The following is an 18,659-nucleotide window of genomic DNA, read 5'->3' as shown; positions in this document are numbered from 1 at the left end:
AACAAATGCTAAACAATTAAGCTAAACTTGCTGTATTTCATATGGAACTTATGAAATAGAATGCACAAACAACTATATGTGTTTTGCTTAACAACTGATATTGCAGTCTCTGTTGTGATTGCGGACGTGTGGTGGTGACGCATTTTTTGAATTTGTCATTTTTGATCTTTTGCTCCTCCCCAAGTGTACTTGACTTTGTGATTATGTTGAGGTGTCTGCATAGAAGAACACTTTTCACTCGTATTGAATTCTTACCCGCTCGTTCATCATCATTAACTAGGAATTTATTATGTTACTCGCTGCAAAAATGCTCCTTCAGCAATGCATCTACTCCTCATTTTGATCTTAACATGATCGATGTAATTCGATCCCGATTAAATGAATATAGTAAAAAAGAGGGCAAGAGATATAAATGGAAATGGGACACTACCAAAAAGCTAAGCGATGCCGCCGTACTTATGCCCCTGTGCGTAGTGGACGGCCAGCTTAGTGTTCTCTTCACAGTGCGGAGCCTCAATCTTAGAGAGCATCAGGGAGAGATAAGTTTCCCGGGAGGTAAAAGAGGTAGTTTTGCAAATGCCCCAATTCACAATTCTATTTATTTTATGTAAATTAATCTCTCATTTTCCCTTGTAGACTCTCAAGACGAATCTCTTCATGCCACATCTTTACGCGAGACCCAAGAGGAAATCGGAATATCCTCCTCTTCAATAGATATTCTAGGACAGCTGGCTGTATTACCTAACAAAACGCGCACTCTACGTGTTTATCCTTTTGTTGGCTTTATTCGCGAACCACTAGATCTTAAAGCTATTCAGTATAACTGCAACGAGGTTGAGCGAGTATTTACCCTGCCATTATCGTACTTATATGACCCCAAGAATCGACGTACACAACAGTTCAGAGACAGCAAATACCTCTACCCGGTCTTCAAGGTACCGGAAAGCGTAGGGCTACCGCCAGAGATCGAACTTTGGGGATTAACAGCTTTCATTACTGACAGTAAGTATATCCAATCAAGAAAATATGGGAGATGATTAGACTAAGCTACTTCTTATACTAGCGTTCCTACGCATTTTAGGTCAGAGCCCAACGGAAACATTGGGCACGCATCAGTGATATTTTCTTGAATTGACCTGGCTATCCGATGCCTTTCTTTGCCTTCCTTCACACCTCTCTGTTAATTCTAAAAATAATAGAAGCTATTTATTAAATCAACGCAATGCAGGCATGACTTATCAAATTTCTTCTGATTATGTCTCACTGCTTCCACCTGCTGAAAACTCAAGTTTATAGTAGGTGGGGCGGAGTGAAAAAATCGGACAGAGGTGACATGCCTATTACTTGTATTACCCTAGATGTATTATCCTTTCACTGGTGAATAACAACTATCCTTGAATAATGCAAGCTAGCTATCGTCCTCCAGCGGATTTTATTGCGCCAAGTTTAGATAAGAAAAGTATGCTCACTTATGAAGCCAGTGAGTGGTTTAGTAAGGAATAATACATTGAAAGCTCCACTGTGTTTACAGGCTATTTGAAAAAGCGCTGCGCTCCCACTTTTGGAGAGCTCGTCCTTTCTATCGTGTCAGTAGTTTATAATCCCGATAACGAAAGCTGTTGTTCTCCCTTACGAAAAGAGTATTCACTGCGTTAAACGTAACGCAAGAGCAAAGCTATTAAAGCACCAGTTTAGTCAGCTTTGATGATGCAGGATATTGCAGCTTTTTCCTAATCAAGAAGGAGATTACTCCCTTCCTTATCTTCGGGGCTAGATCGCAATACCACCTGCGCTTCAAGGTTAAACCGCAATAAAAATGGAGCCTCTCGTGGTTGTTCAGCCTCTTAAGGTATTCGTCGCCGCTCCCCTGAACAAACCTGAAATCAGCACAATAATAAAGCAGAGAGTCGTAATCGATGCCTGACCCGGTGGATTGGATCAACACACGTGTTTAAACGCACTGAAGAACCCGTCCTTGGAGGAATTCTAGACGAAGACACTGTAGGCCATCCCTCCGGAAATAGACAGCAATTTGGCATTTGCTGTGAAGGACGCATCCTGCAGTGTTACATTGGCTAGATGCACATGCTATACTCGGCGAAGAAAGCAACCATGGTAGCTGCACTCTGGCCTCGTGGCCATCCAATCTAAAAGAATAGGGGCCTATTTATCTCGTTTAGGTATTATTTTTCGTTTACAAAATCGAACGACAAGCCGGATAGGATTCAGAGGAAAGGAAATTCATTATGCTTTGTTTAGAGAATATCAGGATGCTAGCCTTTCGATGGGCCTCCGCAGAATCCCTCTACTCAGGCCCCCCATCCTCTCTAACCGATCCGGCCTCATAATGAACCAGCCTTTGGCGCTCTCCATTCCTCAATCCAAAAAAATTCACCCGGGTTACGATCTAGCGAGATAAATTCGCATTTCCATATCGATTGGAGTCGGTCTCGGCCTTGCTCATATGATGATGCGTGTTTACCTAATATCAGTTCCGTGTTTTCAGTTTCCAGTTCATCTATGTATGTAGCGTGCTCTTTTACACTGCAGCACATCTCCCCCTGTGCAAATAAAGTTTCCAAAGCTGAGATCAGACTCGGATCTGTATCCTTTCCTGACTTGCCACCAGAGAAAAATAGAAACCTCCTTGCCCTTTTCTCAAACTCTATGCAGTATCACCTCTCTCTCTTTGAATTCTCCGCTCTTCCCCTCCTCCTTACTCTCTCCTATCCCATTCTTTTCTAAAATTATTTCTTTACTTCTCTCTCTTTATATCTATTATTATTATTGTTACTATCCAGTTAATTCTATTTTCAGGTTCTTGACCTTGGTTAGGCTTTATTCTAACTTATCTCTATTTCAATGTCTCAACTTCCCCCACACCATTCCGCATCGCTTCCTCCTTCGCGTGAGTTGTTACCATCTGTTTCATCATTAAGCGATCGTCCTTCATATCTCCCTCACCCGTCGAGTTCATCCAATCCAAGGCTAGAGCACCGCCAATTCCTTCCACCTGCGAGCTCCCTCCCATTAGGAAAGGATGAATCTTCACTCGTAAACTTGCCGTTTTCACATAGTATATTTTCCTTATAGAGGGGAGGGAGGAGCGAATTAATCTAACATAATGTTTCTCTATGGTATATTGCCAGATGACCATACACAAATCAGAATTTTGCCGCGCATTGATACCGGATACGAATTTCCGGCCACTCACCAACGCCGTGGCTCCTTAACCGATCCTGCATATCACCGCACAGAGACAAGACGACCTTCGCACCCGAATCTTATGTTACATTCACACTCCCTCTTTGACAAAAGTACGTCGGTGTCACCGTCACCTTCTTCTCCTCCCGAATATGCGCGAGTTGAAGCACCTACAATTTCTCACTATTCCACTACAACATCACCGAGGCCTCATGGATCACTTGGGGGAGCCGGGGGAATGTCAGCGCACTTTGAGCCGCAACAGCGGAGACACTCCTTTGCGGTCGGGGATGTGAGAGCTTTGGAAAACTCGCCCATAGGATGTAAGTGCAGCAAATATAATAACTGCATGTCACTTGATGTTACATTATACGATTTTCATTCATGCTATAGTAAAGGCTCACCCTCAGGCTCTATCACCTTTCCCCGATCCACTCGTTTCCCAATCTGCGCCCTCTAGCCCTCCATACCCTCCTTCCGCTCCCCCACGACAGCATCGCATTTCCCTCCACAATATACAAGAATCAAGGTCACCAATGGATCTTGACTTTCCTCGACAAGGTTATCCTCCCGTATTAGCTTCCACTAGCGTGCACCCGTTCTCTCCCTATCCTCCTGACCCTTATACAACACACTCGAGCGGATATAAATCCGAGAATCCATACAGCCGTTCTCCAGAACTTCGTATCTCACACAAGCTGGCAGAGAGAAAGCGTAGAAAAGAGGTAATCTCATCAATGAAATGAAAGTAACAATTGGAAGCATTTAATGTAGCTACCTTTTAACTGAAGATGAAAGAGCTGTTCGATGAGTTAAGAGAATCACTCCCCTTCGATAAAAGCTTAAAGACGTCCAAATGGGAGATCTTGAGCAAAGGTATTTTACATTATAGATCTTGATTAAAAGTTAGAGATCTTTTCTGAATAGCTTTTCCATTTCTTCTATAAGCCGTTGAATACATCAATAAAATGAAACAATCCCAGGATACCATGTCGAAAGAGATCGAATCGCTACGGCGCCAATTGTCGACCATCCAGGCCTCCTCCTCTTCTTCCTCCGCATCTACCTTTCGAAAAGATCACGAAATAGAATCCCACACCAAACAAGAGGGGCGGCCATTCAAATAAAAAAAATTATTTTGTTTTATGACCAATTTTACTCTAATCCTAATTTTTTTATTTTTGCTATATATAAAATTTCGACCAATTTATTACCAGTGTGATGTTTTTTTGTAAATAAATTTTGGCACCGAATAATTTCTTCCTAGATTGGAGGTGAATTTCAGCAGCGTTTCAACAAACGATATATAATAAGAAAAGGACGAGTTAAAAATGTCGACACAACAACCATCATCTATATTGCAAGATTTTACGGATTCACTCTTCATGCCCGGCGTGAAGCCCGGAGTAGTTAGAGTGATGAATGTCTCGTTCATCGCCCTTTTCGTGAGCTTAGTGTTCCTTGCATTTTTGACAAAGGCCAACATCTACGTGATTATGCTGTTTGTAATTAATGTTGGGCTATTCTTGGCTATTAACGCGTGAGTGTATCTTCTCCTCTCATCTATTGAAATTGGCGCACTAATTGGCTTTGAATTTTTAGATTTGTCAAGTACATGGAGTCTGACTCGGCTCTGACGGGTGATGTATCGCAGGATGTCATTGAAAAAACTAGGGAGGAGATGAAGAAGGATAAATGATGAGTTTAATAGCTTTCTAGTATATATATTTTCACCAACCTATTGCTTATGTATATTTCTCTTCGCTGTTAATTATTTTTCCTCCTTAATAACATGTTAACTTGCAAAGTGTTCTACGCGACTCAAAAATCATTAGAATTTAAACCTCTAACCGGGTAGGGCTAAGATATTAATGTTCATCTCGTAAAGAAACGATAAAAGTGTGATTAGTAGTATGAGCGGATAGAGAAGAATAATAGCAGCCTGCTTTAACCAACTGACTCGACTACAACACTAAAAAATTTCAGAATTACCTAAAGTAAATATCCAAAGAGCAATCAATACTAGGAGATACTAGCGGGAACTAAAATGCCAACTAGAGTGCAGATATCTTTATATTGCAAAAGAATGTAATGTATTCTTTGAGCTTTTGCCGTGCTCTATTCTAGAGTTGTACAACATTCTAAAGAGCGTGTTTGACCCAATTCTTATCAAGATTATACGATAGAGATTCTCAATTCATTATCCAATTATTAGTGAAACTACATCACTTATCTTAACCGCCCACATAACGCTTTCTAAATAGAAACGTTTGGGACATTGCTTACTACATATCCTAAAATTAAAACTTCCAGCTGAAATAATTCTTGGACTTGGCTGATCTGCGGCTCTCCAGTTTCTTTAGTTGGCACATGTATGGTCTGTGTTACAGACATCTTCTTTTTTGCGCGGCCAGAAATTGGGGGCTCAACGGCCGGCTGTAAAGTAGGCAGAATTGGGGGCGATTTCTGCCGCTGCTGCCCCTGCCGCTGCCCAGTGATGGCAGCAGAGGAGGTCCCTAATGCGATAAGAACAAGTAAAGCTAGTGTAGCCAGAAGATAAGGTTTCTTGGCATTGTACATGCTATTTGAATTGGAATTCGTCTCTTCTATTTTAGCCGTCTTGATAGAGCTTCTTTGGGGGTAGAAACAGTAAAATAGTGAATGAAGATATTTGAGTTCAATGAGGTGGACCCTAAGAAATTAGGAAAGAGGTTGATATACAAGGTAGACTGGTGTTCACGAAATTATTTGAAAAAGTGGGTCTATTTTAAAATATAACTATCCAAGAAGATGAATATTATATGCTTTTCCATGAAATAAACTCGTTCTCTAGGATCTATATATCCAAACGTTCGGTTATCATTTTTGCTTTTTACTAAAAATATTCACCATCAAAAAGAAGCCTATTATGTTAATTCTGTTTCCTTGCGTTGTTATTTAATCTGACCAGCACTCAGCTAATCCTTGATTTGAGCAATTCTTTGCACGAAACAAGATATCCCGCCGAGGGCATACACCATGATATACGCCTTCATTTTCTTCATTGTCCTTGCATCCTTTGTGTCGTCCTTGCCGGTGCAACCTGTGCTCCCGACGGCGGTCGATATTACTCCACGTGAAACCCCTGATCTTTCAACTCTCATTCAGATTCCAACGCCGCTTCATGGCGATCGGCCCATTGTACCTAAAATTCGTTTGAAACCACACAACATTTTCATCTCCGTAGCCGGGAAAGGAGATGTCAGTAATATCGGAGAGATTCTGAAGGGGGTGGGGACTATTCATAAGGAAGATAAAGTCAAAACGACCGGAAAAAGGAAAGCAGAGGGAAGTTTAGGTGAAGGGGAGGGGGTATTAGGTTGGTTTGAGGAAAGTGCTTCTCGCGATTCCAACAGCCCTAATTCAGTACTTGAGAAACGTCAACAATACTTTCCATTCCGGCACAGTAGAATTTTTCTGACCCCTGGCTTTTGGATCAGAGCTCGCCCTTTCTTTGAGTTCAGGAGATTCCCGAGATTTTTTTCACGCTATTCCATCTTCGCTTGACATTGATTCAAATCATCAAATATGTCGTTTGCTTGGGCTAATTACGAGGTTTGTTTTCATCTTTCCGCTTCTCCGCTCTCCATATAGGAAAGATATTACACTCATCCCCATAAATACAAATGTAGATTGGTTTAAAAATAATGGAAAATGAATAATCAATAAAGAAAATACATCCATGGATAAGCTATATATTACCTATGCTGAAAAAACATGTTAATAAGAGCTAAAAATTCTAGAAAATAAAGAATAGTTGTGAGTGCACAAAATAATTAATGCAATAAACATTCCTAGTGAATCAACATGATATAAATAAGATTTAATTAATGATATCAACCTCTCTGTGCTAAGCAAGTTTGGTCTGTAAAGTGAGGGTAGGGGCAAAACATCCGCTTTCACCCCAAGCATAAGCCTGTATCTCTGCCTCAGCGGCATCGGAATCCAATGTCCCGCGCAGTTCAACGGTAATATCTCCCTTTGAATCCCCTTCTTCCAGAAGAAGCGGTCTGATCAACGGAGCTATATCGGGGGATACCCATATTTCACCTGTTTCGAACTCTTCTAACTGCTCCTCTATGATCACGTTGGCCGAAAGAAGGATATCCTCTTTCGTTATCTGTCTGGAAACTCTAATTTCCAACCGTACTTTGGCGCTACTTTTAATTTGCATTTGAGAATGTGAGGACCACGGAAGTATCAATAATTGCAAATGTGCATGATCTATGCGCTCGTGCGATATGAGGTGTATGTTGCGAAATACTATTGACGCATAGGTCCCGTTGCGACTTCCCGCAATGGGTATGATTCTGGAATTTTCTGATGGCAGAGCGAGTGCTGCTTGGGCTTGTATATCGGAGAGTGAGGTGACGGGATATTCTAAAAATCGTGTGCGGGCTGCCTGAAAGGAATTATAGGCTGGTGCATTGGGATGAGAGTAGACATCGAATTCTATCCAGAATATGGGGATTAGTATTGTTTTTACGTCATCCAAAATGAAATATCGAATACTCACGATCCCAGATTTTCCTGTTTATGTCTCTAAACATGCAACGGGCCTTGTTGGGCTCACCATCAATATGAAATTCGCACATGAATGCACCAAAATCTACATTATTCTATTTGAAGCAAAAATTCAGATTCCCATTATACTATAAACCATGGAGGTCCAATTTGCGCATTTCCACGTACATTACTGCTAGCAGTTGCTGCCCACCAAGGCTTTTTTTCCATACCGTTTTGCCACGGCCGCGTTTCTTCTCCACCAAGACCGTTTACAAATGCAAAACTATGCCCGGGTCTAAGATGCAGAGTTCCATTCATTGACGCAATTTGTTGTGATTCGTAGTTGGAAATGAGATGAGTGCGTTCATAAGAATGTTCATGTGCAGTAGCAACGATAGCTCCGTGCCGGCGGCATGCTTCATATATCTCATAGCCTACTTCATCGTGTTTTTTACCTAATAAAGAAAGCCGTTGGCAATGGAGTAAGGAATAAATAGAGGAAGGAGTAAGGAAGAAATAGAGTAGGGACCTGTTTGGAACATTCTCTGGTTTTTATGCCAATTGCTACGGATGAATACCGTTATATAAGTATGTATATCTCTCAACACATAAGGTATTTTGCAATTTCTTTACCATATCTTCCAAGTATTACGACTTCGAGAAAACACATCATCAACAAAATCTGCATGCCCAGTTCCCCGAATTCCCACTCCAGAGAGGATGAAGTGCTAATATTTATGTCTGAAATATTGTCAACTGAAAAGAGTATACCAGAAATATATGGACTTACGACTCCATTGAAGTTGCATTCCATATTGACTCCATAGTCTCCTCGACAGTGACGATGCATTTTTGTGCGATAGAGGCGATCGATTAAGATGTGTTTATATCCGTATCGTCCCTTCCATTTGACTTGATCATGATTGCCAATGCTGGCAAAGTAAGGAAAATCGGGACCAAGTATGCTATCAATCTGCATCAATAGTGAATTAATTCATTAATGCCATCACTCGAAATTCAGTTTGATAATACCTGTTGGATCCATTTTCTTGGAGAGTCATGATAATCAAAATCACCATTGTGTATGACAGCGTGTGCACCCCATTCACGGATCATAGTCAGCACTTTACGAGAATTCTCTCCTAGGCCCTGGTCTGCAATGAACGCAAGCTTAAGATTCGGAGGTGTGTCAGTTGGGGTATTTGCTTTGTTTTGCTTCTTCTTTTTTAAGGCATCGAACTCCTGATCTCTTGCCTCTGATACTTTTGAGAAACTGAAAATCCTTTGAAGCCCTCGTTCGAACAGTCTATTTCGGGGTCTTTTACGAGAAAATGTGAACTCAATGGACAGATCCTCAGGGTAGGTAGGGAGAGTGGATCGTATTGTCATGTCATTTAAAAGACCGGGTGCTTCTGTAGGAGTGGAAAAATCGTTTGGTTCATTTCTACATTGTCGCCCGAAAGCTTCTACGACGGCTGATATCAGTGTGGCAAATAGTGTACCGAAGAAGAGGAAGTAAGGATGCAATGACATGAAAGAGTGACTGGGATAAGTCTAGAGATCGGTTTGGAGAAAAAAGGAGGGAGAAGCCATTAAAAAGTAGGTGCACTTATTTAATGAATACAAGGGATCCATTTTAACATGAAATTTATTTATTATCAAACAATGAAAAAATGAGTTATTTTTTGGATCCATGAACACGCGGTAGGATGGTCATAGCGTCTTTAGACATTTCGGAACTTACGTCATTCTACTCAAGAGTAAAACGAAAATTTAGAACTGGCAAAATTAGGGCAATTAAGATTCAAAAGATAACTGCAACCTAGATGTCATGCCGATTACACTGATCTGTCCTACAAGCAATTACGGCCTAAATCATTTAAGTTAACTTGGGCGCATCAAAGAAAGGGATAGTAAGAAGAGTGAGGCTAAAGGTTAATTGGAAAGAGAAAAATGTGACGAGCAATTTTTATTTTTTAAAACCCTAAAACCTGGATCTATCAATAGTAAGTCTACATGTCTATATAAAAGTGCAAGTCCGTATAGACACTCTGCTATGCCATTGTGATTAAAATTACTGGAATTCTCATAATCTGGATTTTAATTCTTCCAGTAATTCCTTACGCTCTGCAAAATATTCCATCACCGCCTTTGCGAGCATCTCAATTTCCTCTTGCGAATTGTGCGCATGCAAGCAAATACGAACGCGCTCTTTTCCTCTTGGAACAGTAGGTGAACATAAAGGAAGTACTTGAAACCCACGTGATATCAGGAAGTTAGCCAAATGCCGCACTCTCGAATTACCTGGAAGAACAATGCCCTGGATTGGGCTTGTTGATGGCAGGAGCAAATGAGGAGGAAGTTTGAGGGTGGAACGGAAGTGACGAATAAGAAATTGAAGTTTTTGGCGCAGCTAAAATGTTTAAAGAATATGGAAAGTTTAAGGCACTGGGCAAAGGCAGAGGCAACTTTAAATGTATTTACATGACAAGTATCTCCGCTGATAAGCAAATCATATGCGCATTTTACACTTGCAAGTGACGGAAAGGATAAAAATGTGGTATAGATCAATGACCGAGCGTAGTTGATTAGGTATGAACGAGTGATCTCATTACAAAGGAATACCGCTATATCCATCATACAAAATTAGCCTAGTTTTCTAGCACTAATGGTGAAAGAAAATAAAATGTATACCTCCATTACTCGCCAGAGACTTGCCAAATGTGTGCAAACGCGCAAATATACGCTTTTCTAGTCCAAGTTCACAAACCAAACCACTCCCGCGTTCCCCACACACGCCAGTGGCATGGGCCTATCAGGATGATATAGCTCCAGGTTAGTGAAAGCAGCTAAAATTAACCGATTTCAGATGTCTAACTTACTTCGTCTACAACAAGGTAACCACAATACTTTTCAACAATTTCGACAATCTCCTTTAAGGGAGGCGTGTCTCCATCCATAGAGTATAAGGTCTCAATTGCAATAATTAAATTCCCATCGCGATCCTGCGCTCTAACTTCTCTTAGGATTTTCTCCAAGTCAGCCACATCATTATGTCTAAACTTGAGTTTCTTTTTAGCACGTGACGTCTTTAAACCGTCATGCACGCTCGCATGTATATACTCATCGTAAATAACTGTGTCGTTCGGTTGAGGAACAGATGAAAAAAAGCCCACGTTGGCATCGTATCCTGAGTTAAAGAGTAGAGCACATTCTGCACCATGGAACGCAGCAATTTGATTTTCTAACTCAAGTGCATAAGTTGAATTCCCAGTGAGAAGACGAGAGCCAGTGGATCCCAGACGCTTAAGTAGCTCTAGCTCAGCAAGAAAGCGTGTATGAAAAGGTGAATAATGAGAAAGTCCTAGGAAGTCATTAGATGAGAAGTCAACGAGGGACGTTGAATGTAGAGGAAGCTGACGCAAAAGAGCTCGCTGTGTTCTATGCTCTAGTTTTTGGGCGAGCTGATATTCAAGTTTGCTCGTCATAAAATACGTCTGAATGAAGCAAGAGAAAATGCGAATAAGTCAGGTATATGCTAAGAGTAACTGGTGAGCCGGTAATAAATCCCTCGAGAATTTGTTGGGTAATATTGTGTATAGCTTTGTGCATCCATGAAATGAAAACGGTCACGATAGCAGTCTCTTTAGGACGTCATCTCTTTGCCGCACGTTTACTTTCTATTGCTTGAACGCTTTTTTAACTTAACCTTGATAACCCCACCGTCCCTCTTTTTCCCCCACAAGCGATTATGTTCTGAAATAACATGCCTCTAACGTTGCCGTCAAAAAACATGACGCTCTTGTATTTCGGAACCCTTTACCCATCCCACAGGGGGAGATCTGTGACTTCTCCCAAATCTATTGAAGGGATGGCACTGGAAAGCATTAAATTCATCAAGAAAGTGAAACTCAGAGAGCTGCATATAGCACCAAGGGGGGTTTGCCCATTCGCAAAGTGCGGGAAGAAGGAACACTTTGGGTAAATTCATAAATTCATATTTCTCTTATGCTTATATTCTTCGATTTTTTTATCAACTTTCCAACGTTCTTGGAGATACTTGGCCTCATTGAGACGCATTAATTACGTGTTTTTTCTCATGATTTCAATTTTTATGGATATATATGTTAGGTGCACACTTCCTAATGAATTTGATCTTGATCTCATAATATACACCGGGTCAGCGACGACTCCTACTAAAGACAGCGAGGATCAGACAAATATGGAGCAGCATTTAAGGTTGATGCCGTTGCGATTTGATGGAAGTCTTGGGCTGCAAAAATTTGACATCAGTGATGCCTCCGATGTGAGTTAATTTTTGAGTTTGCGAAATTTTTCCTAGCTCATTAATTCTGCTCTTTCTCTAGACAATTCCATATTCTATCATATTCAAAGGGAAATATGAAAGTCTGACAATTTGTATCTATGGCTACGTGGATGAAGATGAGAATCCGCAATATATAGTTAAAAATTCAGAGGATATGCTGGGTCATATTTCTTTCGATCAGATTAACCAAGTTCTTTGCGATGACGACCAACGCAGCATTTCTCGAAAGATCGGAATCAAGACATTCCCTGACGCAGAAACGCTAGATATTGCCGAGAGAAGTGAATTAATTGCTGTCAAAATGCCATTGGAAGATTTAGCTCGCTTAACAGATATAACCTCTGTCAAATCTGACCCTAAGCTTGATTTGGAGACTAGTTCAAGTCAGATATCTGTATCAATGAAGCAATCTACAAATCTCGTGAAGAAGATCGCACTAACTTCAAGATTTGGGATGAATATACCCACGGATATGTCACAATGGGTCTTGCCTCATTCGCGAAAAAGGTTACGAAATGGATCGCTTCTGACAGTGAGCATTTAGACGATTAAATAGATGTAATTGAAGCTTTAACTATCCTTAATTTTGAGTAGTTCTTTCGCAATCCTTGCTCATTACCATTTAATATTGAGACGCACAAGGCTAAGGAAGACGATTGGAGACGACTCTGTGAACGTGTAGCGTTCTTGAATTCCCTTCTTCATCAACATGCACCATTCTCAAAAGACGAAGAACGATATAAATACAATGCACAGGTCATTCTTTATATGGATGAAATTTTTGGCGTTTTGGCTATGGGGTTTACTTGGGCGAGATCTCTGCATATAGATGTCAAAGGTTAGTCGAAGTTCATCGTGTGCAACCTAAGTGTATCTAATACACTTATTTTTCTTTCAGATATCCTGAATGGCATCGCCAATGGAATTAGTTTTTCTCTTAAATTGAAAAATACAAGGGTATATATTGATATTTTATAGTATAGGGTCTGTGTTAACAATACGATTTTTCTAGAGTAATTTTCGGACACTGACAAGCGGATTAAACCTAATAATAAAGTGCTGCGAAGTAGATGAGAATTTTGCCAAAATCTTTATTGCAAGTTTCTATACATATGTTCCCCTGATATGTAGCTGATTCTAATCTTATTTCTATTTTACATAGGATCGAGGTATAATTGACTCGGTGGTTGAGTTGCTTACCATTGAGCATATAACTTCCCTTATGAAATTTCGTATATTGAAGTGTATTGTGGGCACCACGGTCCAACCCTGTATCCTTGAGTATATTCTTGGATGGAATAGTGCAAGTGCGGGAAAGCCTGCTTCTGACCAGGCTAAGCTTTCATTGTATCAATCCCTCATACTACCTTTAGTATATCAATCAGCCTGTCCAGCAAGGATTGGGTTACTCTTGATGCAACTTGTTCAATTAGTTCGACTCCTCGAAGCTTGCGCTCAAGTTGAAGAATCGGCCACAGAATTGGCACGCTGTTCGGATGAAAAGTCTTTAATGAACCATGAAGCATTTCAGCAGGTTTCCAGCGCTATACTTGACATAGCTTGGCTTTTGTCTACACCTCGCAAACCACACAGCAACAGTTCCGAATATCTCCTAGAGGAAGAGACAATGAGCCTTCACCAATCAGGCTTTATTATCATGAAACATAAGTGCTTGTTCCACCATATCACCAGGATATTTTCACTAAAGCCCTTGAAGGAATCTAGCAAAACGTTCAACTGCTTAGTCAATGCAGTTACTCGACTGTTCACAGTGACTCTTTCTTCAGGTTCAGGGATGACTTTCCTTCTGGACGAGCTTTATCATTCCAATTATCGTAAGGATGAGAGTTTACTCTCCGCCCTGACTCAAGCATTGCTAGGATCAAATCATAGAAAAATGCTTGCGTTTGATGTACGAAGTGTGCGTACTGCCCAAGGCCCCTTCGATGCTTGGCGCAATAGCCTCAGTCACTCTTTAGAAACTTGTGAAGGGGTGGCGGAAGAGGCGACACCCAGAGAAAAGTTCGAGCCTCAAGCATTACTCCGTGGATGGCAGAGGCCTCTTTCTGACATCCTTGTTCCGCGCTTCAGACATACTCGACAGGAACAAGAGGATGAACACTTCCATCCTTCCCATCTGATAGCCCTCCTCACCTATCATCTCTACTCGATAAGCTGTATTGACCAGCTTGTTGGTGGCGTTGTGAACGGTGATATCGATTCGGGCCAAGCCAGTGCTCTTCTATGCCTTCTCAATGAATTAACCACGTTTAACATTGGAAAACAGGTAATTTCACTTATCTAATACACCATTTTATTTATTATTGATATTTTTGTCTCTAGGCGGTTGTTTCGGGGTTTATTCGACTGGAGGCAATGCCTACTCTCTTTTCCATCATAAGTGAAAAAAATGGAGCCTGTCGACAGTACGCACTCACCCTACTTTCCACCATCATTAAGTCACCTTTGGCGCTTGCATTTACACTCAAAAAATCCAATCATGATCTTCTATTAACCGTGGTTGAGAAATTAAATGGGATTACGCCCTGGATTGATCCTGTATCGTCATACCACCGGAACATGGGGGTCATTGGTGTTTTGCAGACATTAATGAAGCCGATTCGTGACGAGTCTCTGCAGAGCCGTGCCACCGTACAGCGCTATCTTGCCTCGCTCTGGCTATTGGTAACGCATGTTTGGCTTAAGGGTCAGAGTGGTATGATGGAGATGCTAAGTGTGTTGCCTGAGCAATTCGTTTATAATGGAGATGCGCTACTGGTGTTTCTCCTTGGACTTGCTTCACGCGTTGGAGAGCGATTGAATTTGATGGTGGAAAGATTAGTGCATTACAGAAAGAGATACGAGAGTTCCAGGCAGGATTCCGCAAGCAAAAGCGAATTACCCAATACACCTAATGCCCCAAGTAATCATAGTGATACCACTCTAGAATCGCAAAAATCTGTAGACAAATCCAACGTCATACCAAAAGCTGTTCGATTTCATGCTGTCCCTGTACTTCCAGATGACGTAGATCTCCGTACAGAGTTGATGGATCTGGCTTGGTGGGACCTCTGCCTAATCAAGGCTGTGATAGAATACGCCTATGTCGACATGTCCTCCTATCAGCGCGATGTCTCTCTGAATAATACCGCAGACAGCTTGCGACCCTTTACTAAACATTCACTAGCCTCGCTCTTGACTCGCTCATTGCTGCGGTTGCTCTGTGCATTGGATCGGGTTAAAAAAGAAATGGTGTTTCACGATCTTAATGGGATTCGTCCCCTCCTTTACAATATCCTAATCTCAGTCTCCTCTGCCACAAGTGATACCGTCATCGCTAATGGTCGAATGGTTGGACGTGTGTTCGACGGCTATTCAGCTGAGAAAGTGTTCCGCGAGCTTGTTGAATTTTCCCTGGAAGCACCCGAGAATGTTCTCACGTGTCTAAAGGTTGCTGTAGAACTCCTTCCTACTCCACCGCAACTCCCAGTGGAAAGCGGCAGCCCAGGCCATGAGACCCAGACACTCCGAAAGTACTGGTCACAACAACTTCTCCCCGTAATTGGTGATATAGCTCGCTTGGTGAGCTTTTACTCAGCCTCAGGGTCCTTCTCCTTGCACGATGCCCTTTACAATTTCTTAGAACGCATTGTCTCTCTGGAATTCGAAGGCACCACTGGTCTAATTTCTATGCTCCAATCAGCATTAATTAATGAGCTGGATTCTTCCACCAAGAATTTACACGTATGCAATGCTCTATTCCCCTTGGCCAATCGCACTGACAGGAGCGAGGAGGAAGCTCAGTTTGCAAAGACAATGAATGCTGCTATGATAGTTGGGCGCCAGCTAAGGTTGTTAATGTGTACAACGTTATCGAGCGATGGATTGTCATCGATTGCAAATTTCATGCTCCCTATTGAATCTGTTGGAGAAAGCGGTTTAATAAAAACAGGGCTCGTGGATATATTGCTTACCATAATCGAGCTGGTGCAAGACAATGGAATTGCAAGTGCATTAGCGCACAAGTTGTTATCTCGTCTTTTGTCAAGGTTTCATCTTATATACGAGTCCAGTGAGCAGCTAGGTGTATTTACACAAAGAGTTTTGCATAAGATCTCTGACCAGGGCATCGATTGGTTGCTCTCTCCTCACGCTTCACTACATCGCCATGCCATCCTAATTTTGTTGAGATCCTCTAGGAACATGGTTGGCCTTACTGCCATGCTTTCTAACGCTCGAATGCCCCTAGCCCTGTTGTCGCTTATTATTTGGACCACTCAAAAAATGCAAGAGATTGAAGTAAACCCTGAAGCGAGCAGAAACACGAAACATGGTCTTATCTTAATTAAACTTCTGCTCATGAATCGTGCTTGGTCGTCCACGCTTCCGGGGGGAGATATCAATGAACCCTCCGATGCACTATTAACGCTAATAGACCGAGAAGGAGCATTTAATCTGATTAATCAATGGAAAGCCACAACCGAAACCGTGCTTAAGCAGTATCAATTTGAAGATGCCGATATTCTGGAATGGTTTTATAAAATTTTGGATGATTTGTCGCGGAAAATTCCGAGCGAAATTAATTATGATGAGCAATACCGCATCTTATACAGGCGATGGCAGGAGCTGAACACACACACTGATACCGCAGATGGTATGTTTATATAAAAAAAGCTCAACTCATTATATTGAAACTTTTTTGGTAATTTTTTTTCTTTATGCTTGCTTAGAACCCCTCTCAGAATCACTTGCCATGGAAGATAATAACGATCACGATTCAGCTTGGACAAAGGATCCCACCGGCTTATTCAATACTGAAATTGAGCAGGTTGCCTGCGGAGTCAATAGTGATTTCAATTCTTACGCCAGGGAATTTCTTCCATTATTTTCCACTGAAAAACACCTTAGGGAACTGGATGATGCTGCTGCGCAGGCAAGTCGGGCATTGCGCGAACGAGCCCTCAAACCTGCTTTACCGGGAAAGAATTTGGGAGGAGGAAAGACTTACACTAAGAACGAGTTCCGTAGTATTCATAACAACAGAAAGGCGAATACAAGTCGTCCCCCCTCGGTGCATGTGGATGATTTTCTCCGAGCAGCGCCGTCTCCCTCTTCCTCTGGTACCGGGAGCGGGGTAGACACTGGAGACATCAAAGGAATGAATGCAACGGCAGTTTCACCTCCGCCTACTATGTCTCCCCCCTCTGGAAGAAGAGTTGGACTAGGTGTTGTGAACATGTCCAATATCTCTCCTAGCCCCCGAGGAATGCCACCTATCCACAACATGATTCCACCTCATTCTATTCCCCAGCAAGCACCACCTCAACTTGCTGGAGGATGGCCCTACGATAATACGGGCGAAGGAGGTGCAGGTGGAACCTGGGGAATGGATATGGATACTATGGTAATGATGGGGATGCATTTTATGCCACCAAAGCCAAATGATTTCGAGCCACGTTTGGAGGATCCAAGCTATGGTGGCATGCCGCCACCTGGCTTCTATGAGAGCAATGGAGCCAATACTGGGAGTGGCAACGGAAATGAAGCAATGTTTTACGGAGGAATGCCAATGAGCGGGATTCCCTTTCACTCTCCTCATGCAGCATATCGTCCTCACATGCAGCAGCAGATCCCTCAGCAACAGCCCTTTATTCCTCGACCACATTTTCAGCCTGCTGGGATGAATATGATACCCATGGCAAGGGAGGGGATGATGAATTTTAGAAGAGAGTTTGGGTCTGGATCCTCTCCGCAAAATACTTCTCAACACCCGCAACGATGGCAGAGCCATAGACAAGGTGGAGGTCCTGGCAGAGGCAATGACACGGATAGAAATATATGGCGCTACTGACCCTTTTCTGTGTTTTCCAACTAATTCTTTTCTCTCCTATGCACATACATATCTGCATGCTCTTTTCTGTTGATTTTTCTTTAAAATATTCATACCATTTTTTTTGTTTTTTCTATTTTTTTTTTTCAATTTGCTTCATTCTTCCCCTATTCCACTTTTACTTGCTTTATTTTTTTTAACTTACAACTGTACGGATTAGTATTTATCTTTTTTTTTCACTGATGTATTTTTTTATTTTTTAATGGGTATATTAATTTTAAACCGCTTAACTGTTGATTCTCCGATGATCGATAGACTTGTGCTATCTCAGATACCATTTTATAAGTTTCACCAGTTAAGTGAATGTAAGCGCATATGGGAATTTATCCTACTTTACCGGATGGATGTGGTTTGTGGCAAGCTTGAATCAAGCGATTTTTCGATCTGAAATCCATGGTATGACTACAATGGCTTTGCCGGCAACTCACGTATAGAGTTACTTGTAGTCATCTTAGGTTAGGTAAGATTCTAATAATAATACCCCCGCAATCACCATCGTGGGCATCGGAGAATTATGACGAAATGTGACATATGGGTGATCTTAAAAAGGTATAGTGAGACACAAGCGAAGGTGATGGTTGGCCGACAAAATTTCGCACACTAAAAAACAGTATATGAAGATGCCCCAGAGCGCCTCCTCACATGGATATTCCCTAAAAAGTGCTCTGGTGCATTTGGGGGTTCGGGAGTGCG

General features: G+C 41.7%; 7 protein-coding genes across 7 annotated transcripts; 5 read left to right on the top strand and 2 right to left on the bottom strand.

The window, feature by feature from the left end:
• Nucleotides 1-350: 350 nt before the first annotated feature.
• On the top strand, nt 351-1,119 carry VTP21DRAFT_7093 (uncharacterized protein; the record flags this gene model as incomplete). Its single annotated transcript, XM_069397796.1, has 3 exons — nt 351-564; nt 637-1,002; nt 1,064-1,119. The coding sequence occupies 3 exons, from the start codon at nt 351-353 to the stop codon at nt 1,117-1,119; spliced, it is 636 nt and encodes a 211-aa protein (XP_069255320.1).
• A 1,743-nt stretch (nt 1,120-2,862) lies between these two features.
• On the top strand, nt 2,863-4,331 carry VTP21DRAFT_7092 (uncharacterized protein; the record flags this gene model as incomplete). Its single annotated transcript, XM_069397795.1, has 5 exons — nt 2,863-3,076; nt 3,150-3,527; nt 3,598-3,929; nt 3,996-4,080; nt 4,153-4,331. The coding sequence occupies 5 exons, from the start codon at nt 2,863-2,865 to the stop codon at nt 4,329-4,331; spliced, it is 1,188 nt and encodes a 395-aa protein (XP_069255319.1).
• Nucleotides 4,332-4,535: 204 nt separating this feature from the next.
• On the top strand, nt 4,536-4,903 carry VTP21DRAFT_7091 (uncharacterized protein; the record flags this gene model as incomplete). Its single annotated transcript, XM_069397794.1, has 2 exons — nt 4,536-4,744; nt 4,807-4,903. The coding sequence occupies 2 exons, from the start codon at nt 4,536-4,538 to the stop codon at nt 4,901-4,903; spliced, it is 306 nt and encodes a 101-aa protein (XP_069255318.1).
• Nucleotides 4,904-5,460: 557 nt separating this feature from the next.
• On the bottom strand, nt 5,461-5,784 carry VTP21DRAFT_7090 (uncharacterized protein; the record flags this gene model as incomplete). The annotated part of the gene is made up of 1 exon (XM_069397793.1): nt 5,461-5,784. One exon carries the CDS (start codon nt 5,782-5,784, stop codon nt 5,461-5,463), a length of 324 nt encoding a protein of 107 aa, XP_069255317.1.
• A 438-nt stretch (nt 5,785-6,222) lies between these two features.
• VTP21DRAFT_7089 (uncharacterized protein) lies at nt 6,223-6,750 on the top strand (the record flags this gene model as incomplete). Its single annotated transcript, XM_069397791.1, has 1 exon — nt 6,223-6,750. One exon carries the CDS (start codon nt 6,223-6,225, stop codon nt 6,748-6,750), a length of 528 nt encoding a protein of 175 aa, XP_069255316.1.
• Nucleotides 6,751-7,093: 343 nt separating this feature from the next.
• Nucleotides 7,094-11,237, bottom strand: VTP21DRAFT_7088 (uncharacterized protein; the record flags this gene model as incomplete). Its single annotated transcript, XM_069397790.1, has 12 exons — nt 7,094-7,695; nt 7,760-7,862; nt 7,936-8,204; nt 8,279-8,313; nt 8,383-8,477; nt 8,540-8,722; nt 8,782-9,161; nt 9,874-9,999; nt 10,054-10,162; nt 10,234-10,376; nt 10,444-10,561; nt 10,632-11,237. The coding sequence occupies 12 exons, from the start codon at nt 11,235-11,237 to the stop codon at nt 7,094-7,096; spliced, it is 2,769 nt and encodes a 922-aa protein (XP_069255315.1).
• Nucleotides 11,238-11,515: 278 nt separating this feature from the next.
• VTP21DRAFT_7087 (uncharacterized protein) lies at nt 11,516-17,927 on the top strand (the record flags this gene model as incomplete). The annotated part of the gene is made up of 9 exons (XM_069397789.1): nt 11,516-11,730; nt 11,881-12,055; nt 12,117-12,608; nt 12,671-12,914; nt 12,975-13,033; nt 13,089-13,172; nt 13,239-14,363; nt 14,420-16,730; nt 16,807-17,927. The coding sequence occupies 9 exons, from the start codon at nt 11,516-11,518 to the stop codon at nt 17,925-17,927; spliced, it is 5,826 nt and encodes a 1,941-aa protein (XP_069255314.1).
• Nucleotides 17,928-18,659: the final 732 nt, after the last annotated feature.

This window comes from Calcarisporiella thermophila (assembly GCF_041956535.1).
Source record: "Calcarisporiella thermophila strain CBS 279.70 unplaced genomic scaffold VTP21scaffold_3, whole genome shotgun sequence".
NCBI lineage: Eukaryota > Fungi > Calcarisporiellomycota > Calcarisporiellomycetes > Calcarisporiellales > Calcarisporiellaceae > Calcarisporiella > Calcarisporiella thermophila.
This window is presented reverse-complemented; position numbering and strand designations above follow the sequence as displayed.